Below are 7500 nucleotides of genomic sequence, written 5' to 3'. Positions count from 1 at the left end.
ATATATATATATATATATATATATATATATATATATATATATATATATATATATATATATATATGCATATACATACATAGAAATGTTTAAATTACAGTGCGTTGCGTTTAGACTTAAAGAATATTTACATTTTAAATGGCAAGTGAAATGTGAAATTATTTCGACGTAGAGTTTCAATTGCAAAAACGCAAACGATATCGAAAATAAATATCAATATAACAATAAACAAACTGCATTTAAATAAAATATGAAAAAAAAAATACAGTAACAAAATACATTGCTCAAAATATCCAAGGAAGCCTGAGACCTTAAAATCCAGCATTAATCTAAAACTTCTGCATTCACACCAATCGAAGTGAGATTCGAGCAATGATTTCAACTTTGCAAAGTAACATTAATATTTCACAGATTCGCTCCCGCTGTGAGCGATACCTTGTTGGTCTAATGATTTTAGTTGACTATTAAATAATGAAGGAATAATTAAGCGGCTACCGAATGCGATGTATAATGGTTCGAAGGTGGTTTGGTCTGTTATGAATTATTGAATTTATTGACAAATAGATATAAAAAGCAAAAGTATTGATGCGCCGACTCTCTCTCTCTCTCTCTCTCTCTCTCTCTCTCTCTCTCTCTCTCTCTCTCTCTCTCTCTCTCTCTCTCTCTCTAAAGAAAAAAATGAGAAAACAATAAATACACGAATGTCTAACTCACCTTTGCTGGAGTTGCGAAAATTTATACCATATCAAACAATGTAATCTAATTAAGGGACGAAAAATTCGAGGGCATTTATACGCAGTACATGCACACATGTATGTATGTATGTATGTATGTATGTATGTATATATATGCGTATGTGTATATATAAATGTGTATATATAAATGTGTATATATAAATGCGTATATACGTTGTATATATATATATATATATATATATATATATATATATATATATATATATATATATATATACATATACATATTTGTGTGTGTTTTTGGTTGTGTAACGAGAGAGAGAGAGAGAGAGAGAGAGAGAGAGAGAGAGAGAGAGAGAGAGAGAGAGAGAGAGAGAGAGAGAGAGAGAGAGAAGTTGCATTATTAATCGAAAGTTCGGTACTGCTACCCAACCGACAACGACAACAAAATACGTTCGGTACAATATCTATTAATTAGGAAACTTAGGATGCTAATTTACATGAGCAGAAACCAAAGCAGGATGAAGCCACTAATGACCAGCAATAATGGAGACTGTCAAATGAATCGACTGGATAAAATTGCTTGAAGAGAAAGGAGTTGGATTCGCTAAATGAGTATGTTACAAACATGAATTGAATCGATATCGTAACTTGAATCAGCGTATAATTAGAGGTTTATGCCAAGGTCATTCCTAATCTTTAATTATGATAACTTTTATTAGTCTGCAAAGAGGGAAAACGCTTTCACCTCTATCAAAAGTTTAATAATTGCATTGGTATTGGAAATTTCAATTTATCGCCTGAACAAGAATATTTTGCAATTTTCTCAAAAAAAAAAAAAAAAAAATCGGACGTTGGAGCATAATGAGGCATTCGAATTGGTAATTTCGAATGATCGAACAAATTGCAACATATTGATCCTTTTGGCGATATGAAAAATGTAAAGAAGTATTCTTTATCGATTTTTTCGTTTTGTTAAAGTTTTTGGAGTTTATATAGGAAATATTTAATTCAATGTTGTTACTTTTCTTAAAACCATTCTATTTTTCCTTGTTTCCTTCCCTCACAAGGTTACTTTCCCTGTTGGAGCCCCTGGGCTTATAGCATATCTTGCTTTTCCAACTGGGGTTGTAGCTTAGCAGGTAATAATAATAATAATAATAATAATAATAATAATAATAATATGGAAAACTATAAAATATCCGTATAGGGTCTATAATATCTGTATATTTTAAATCATCTATTCTGCAAACAAATGATATTATTGCAGACCAATAAATACTAACACTGCTTAAGGGAAATAATCTTTGTGCTGTGCGAGATCCTATTGGGAATAGACCATATTACCAGTATTGAATGAAAATAAATCATATTACTGCTGAAAGTAAATAAACCATATCACTAATAGTAGACGATTATTCTTTACCTTCGCATCACTTCCAACATTAAGACTAGATTTAAAGTTTCCATGAAAAATTATATAGATTCAAGTCATTAAGACCACTTATTCAATATGTATTATGTAAAACCGTTTATTATGCCTTGTTTTCGGATTCCCCAAGTTTTTCACTTTTTTTTTTTACCCTGAACACCTTTCTTAATTTAATTTTATTGTCCAATTGCTTCACTTATAGTTCATTTCCTTATTTCCTTTCCTCACTGAGCTATTTTCTCTGCTGGAGCCCTTAGGCTTATGACATCCTGCTTTTCCAACTAGGGTTGAAGCTTAGCAAGCAATAACAGTAATAAAAATATAGGACATTTTGACGTTAAAGAAGTTAAAATTCTTATTCTACTGATTGGCAAAACATTAAAAAAAATGACTTATTAATATATAATAGGATTCATACATCGCATCTCTACCATCATTCATTCTATTTCAAGAAATAACAAATACACTTTTTTTTTAGATTTTGTTTCATTATTTAACAGCAGAACATCGCTGAGTAATATTTACTTCAAAGTAAATAGAGAGGAATAAAAGTAAGTATTATACATAACGTATTTCTTAAGTAAATAAATTTGCAAGAGGGCTCAAAACAAGCTATCATGCATGCCAATTCTATGTGACTTACTTCAGAAGAAGCCGCTATTTCGTATGGTCATTCCATTCTTCCATAATATATAGATATAAAAATAGTCGATTATAATTTTGTATGGCAAAAATATTCTTTTAGGGGGGGAGCAAATTTCTAAATAAATATCCTTCTTCCATAATATATAGATATAAAAATAGTCGATTATAATTTTGTATGGCAAAAATATTCTTTTTTTTTTAGGGGGGGGAGCAAATTTCTAAATAAATATCCTTCTTCCATAATATATAGATATAAAAATAGTCGATTATAATTTTGTATGGCAAAAATATTCTTTTTTTTTTAGGGGGGGAGCAAATTTCTAAATAAATATCCTTCTTCCATAATATATAGATATAAAAATAGTCGATTATAATTTTGTATGGCAAAAATATTCTTTTTTTTTAGGGGGGGGGAGCAAATTTCTAAATAAATATCCAGATCTCTCAGTATTTAAAACGATATTTAAATACAAATGCTGTGTATGTCTACTCCATAGGCAAACTTTTTCTATTATAAATTATAAAAATAAAGAATAAAGTTTTAAACATTAGCAAATATAATGTATGTACGCACACATTAACACGCGCATACTTTCATCCCAAAATAATCTTGTATAACATTTTATGAGAATAAAAACAATTTCCTCTAAAAGTCTGAGTCATATATTCAAACATTTCCAAATTTCAAAATTGCCATGTTCTCGCCCGTAAAGACATGATTAACAGACTGCAATTATTGTTTCGAAAAATCGTCATCAGTAATTATGAAATGACTGAACTACCCGTCTCTGACATTAATTTTGAAATGGAAGATATTCATTACCCCAACTTTATTAAGTTGGATTTTGTGACATGACACTTCGGGGGAAAAAAAAATAATAAACAGAAAAATATATGTCCATTGTCAAACTCAGACGAGTGAGTTAAAGTGACTTGATCTGATTATGCCATATGTTTTAATTAATAACAGGGTACTTATTTTGTGTGGTTGTGCGAGCTCTTTTCTTTGTTATCGACCTATTGTTAATGTCGTCAATGTTAATCACGTGGGTTGTGCTGGCCTATTGGAAAAGTCCCTGCCACGCGATCACCGGACTGGAGTTCAAATTCCTCTCAAACTAGATAAGTTCTTGTAGTTTCTGTAACCTCACCATCCTTGTGAGCTAAGGAGGAGGGGGGGGGACCTATAGGTCTACCTGCTGAGTCAACAGCAGCCATTGCCTGGCCGTCCCTTGTCCAAACTTGGGTGGAGAGGGAGCATGGGCATTGATCATATGCATAAATGCTAAGTCTCTTGGCTATTATTCTACTAGCTATAATAGCAATAGTTTTAATAGTTATAATTTCAATAGTTTTAATAATATTAACAATTAAAATTATTGTCACTGTCCCTTGCTTCTGCCACTCATGAGTGACCTTTAAACCTTTACCTATTTTTATTCTTCCGAACGTTGTCCTTTAGAGCTATTATTATCGTCAGGGTCACCAACGAAGAAATATCTTTTTACAACTTCAAACCGTTTCCTATAACCCTTCTTGTCCAAGAGCAAATCCTCCTCCCTTGAAAATGCTTACCTTTTCAGACAGAGCTCCTGAAGGTAGGTGTCCCTGACGGCGAGTCCAAGTAATTGTGGCAGGAGGATTACCATCAGCTTCGCATTCAAGTGTCACACTGTCTCCTTGGACAACCTTTTGCACCGACGGACTCTTCGCGTATACCTGCCGAAGGAGGAGTACTTTATGATTCAATATCCTGAGACATTTTTCTTCTATTTGTAACTTTTATTATTCAATCTATTTCTCTTATAGAGAACACGCTATTTAACAAAATTTAATTATTACAATTTCTTAACTGCTTGCAATCCTTTTATATGTTGTGAGTATTAACACGAATACAGTTTTTAATAAAGAAATTAATCAAATACCACTGTATGATAAGAGTCGAGGTTTCAATCATTCCAAAATAATAATAATAATAATAATAATAATAATAATAATAATAATAATAATAATAAGTAGTAGTAGTAGTAGTAGTAATAATAATAATAAATAATAATAATAGTAATAATGATGAAAATAATAATAGTAATAGTAATGAAAATAATAAGTAATAATAAATAATAATAGTAATAATGATGAAAATAATAATAGTAATAGTAATGAAAATAAGTAATAATAAATAATAATAATAGTAATAATGATGAAAATAATAATAGTAATAGTAATGAAAATAATAAGTAATAATAAATAATAATAATAATAATAATAATAATAATAATAAATAATAATAATAATAATAATAATAATCCATTTTTGGGAAGCAAATGCAACACAATCCCAAACATACAACCCACTGAAGATGACATAAAAACTATGAATGTTTCTCCCAAGACTTACAGATGCTGGGTACAGGACGTCTAAGGTATGGACGAGCTCTGTCACTGGATCCGTCTCGATGCGGCACGCATACTTCCCTGCGTTCCTTTGCGTGGCGCCCTTGAGGGTGAAGGCGTTGTCATTCTTAGTGAATTTTGACGCAGGTTTGAGCTGGGGGAGAAAAAAGTAGGGCGATGTTGGTCGATTGAAAAAAAGTAGGGCAATGTTGGTCGATTGAAAAAAAGTAGGGCAATGTTGGTCGATTGAAAAAAAGTATGGCGATGTTGGTCGATTGAAAAAAGTATGGCGATGTTGGTCGATTGAAAAAAGTATGGCGATGTTGGTCGATTGAAAAAAGTAGGGCGATGTTGGTCCATTGAAAAAAGTAGGGCGATGTTGGTCGATTGAAAAAAGTAGGGCGATGTTGGTCGATTGAAAAAAGTAGGGCGATGTTGGTCGATTGAAAAAAGTAGGGCGATGTTGGTCGATTGAAAAAAGTATGGCGATGTTGGTCGATTGAAAAAAGTATGGCGATGTTGGTCGATTGAAAAAAGTAGGGCGATGTTGGTCGATTGAAAAAAGTAGGGCGATGTTGGTCCATTGAAAAAAGTATGGCGATGTTGGTCCATTGAAAATAGTAGGGCGATGTTGGTCGATTGAAAAAAGTATGGCGATGTTGGTCGATTGAAAAAAGTAGGGCGATGTTGGTTGATTGAAAATAGTAGGGCGATGTTGGTTGATTGAAAAAAGTATGGCGATGTTGGTTGATTGAAAAAAGTAGGGCGATGTTGGTTGATTGAAAAAAGTAGGGCGATGTTGGTTGATTGAAAAAAGTAGGGCGATGTTGGTTGATTGAAAATAGTAGGGCGATGTTGGTTGATTGAAAAAAGTAGGGCGATGTTGGTTGATTGAAAAAAGTAGGGCGATGTTGGTTGATTGAAAATAGTAGGGCGATGTTGGTTGATTGAAAAAAGTAGGGCGATGTTGGTTGATTGAAAATAGTATGGCGATGTTGGTTGATTGAAAAAAGTAGGGCGATGTTGGTTGATTGAAAATAGTATGGCGATGTTGGTTGATTGAAAAAAGTAGGGCGATGTTGGTTGATTGAAAATAGTATGGCGATGTTGGTTGATTGAAAATAGTAGGGCGATGTTGGTCGATTGAAAAAAGTATGGCGATGTTGGTCGATTGAAAAAAGTAGGGCGATGTTGGTCGATTGAAAAAAGTAGGGCGATGTTGGTTGATTGAAAAAAGTATGGCGATGTTGGTCCATTGAAAAAAGTATGGCGATGTTGGTTGATTGAAAAAAGTATGGCGATGTTGGTTGATTGAAAAAAGTATGGCGATGTTGGTCGATTGAAAAAAGTATGGCGATGTTGGTCGATTGAAAAAAGGGCAATGCTGGTCGATTGAAAAAAGTAGGGCGATGTTGGTCGATTGAAAAAAGTAGGGCGATGTTGGTCGATTGAAAAAAGTATGGCGATGTTGGTTGATTGAAATAAGTATGGCGATGTTGGTTGATTGAAAATAGTAGGGCGATGTTGGTTGATTGAAAAAAGTAGGGCGATGTTGGTTGATTGAAAAAAGTAGGGCGATGTTGGTTGATTGAAAATAGTATGGCGATGTTGGTTGATTGAAAATAGTAGGGCGATGTTGGTCGATTGAAAAAAGTATGGCGATGTTGGTCGATTGAAAAAAGTAGGGCGATGTTGGTTGATTGAAAAAAGTATGGCGATGTTGGTTGATTGAAAAAAGTATGGCGATGTTGGTTGATTGAAAAAAGTATGGCGATGTTGGTCGATTGAAAAAAGTAGGGCGATGTTGGTTGATTGAAAATAGTATGGCGATGTTGGTCGATTGAAAAAAGTATGGCGATGTTGGTCGATTGAAAAAAGTATGGCGATGTTGGTCGATTGAAAAAAGTAGGGCGATGTTGGTTGATTGAAAATAGTATGGCGATGTTGGTTGATTGAAAAAAGTATGGCGATGTTGGTTGATTGAAAAAAGTAGGGCGATGTTGGTTGATTGAAAAAAGTAGGGCGATGTTGGTTGATTGAAAAAAGTATGGCGATGTTGGTTGATTGAAAAAAGTATGGCGATGTTGGTTGATTGAAAAAAGTATGGCGATGTTGGTTGATTGAAAAAAGTAGGGCGATGTTGGTTGATTGAAAATAGTATGGCGATGTTGGTTGATTGAAAATAGTATGGCGATGTTGGTTGATTGAAAATAGTATGGCGATGTTGGTTGATTGAAAAAAGTAGGGCGATGTTGGTTGATTGAAAAAAGTAGGGCGATGTTGGTTGATTGAAAATAGTATGGCGATGTTGGTCGATTGAAAATAGTATGGCGATGTT

General features: G+C 33.2%; 1 protein-coding gene across 4 annotated transcripts in view; it reads right to left on the bottom strand.

The window, feature by feature from the left end:
* Positions 1-7500, bottom strand: part of LOC137619567 (protein amalgam-like) — a 75286-nt gene that overhangs the window by 65789 nt on the left and 1997 nt on the right. For all 4 annotated transcript variants that reach the window (XM_068349699.1, XM_068349701.1, XM_068349703.1 and 1 more), the window contains exons 3-4: positions 5167-5316; positions 4345-4488 (exon numbers count right to left, since the gene is read on the bottom strand). In XM_068349699.1, coding sequence (XP_068205800.1) covers positions 4345-4488; positions 5167-5316 — 294 coding nt within the window. The remainder of the gene's footprint in view (positions 1-4344; positions 4489-5166; positions 5317-7500) is intronic.

The sequence above is a fragment of the Palaemon carinicauda genome, chromosome 26 (genome assembly GCF_036898095.1).
Source record: "Palaemon carinicauda isolate YSFRI2023 chromosome 26, ASM3689809v2, whole genome shotgun sequence".
Taxonomy (NCBI): Eukaryota; Metazoa; Arthropoda; class Malacostraca; order Decapoda; family Palaemonidae; genus Palaemon; species Palaemon carinicauda.
This window is presented reverse-complemented; position numbering and strand designations above follow the sequence as displayed.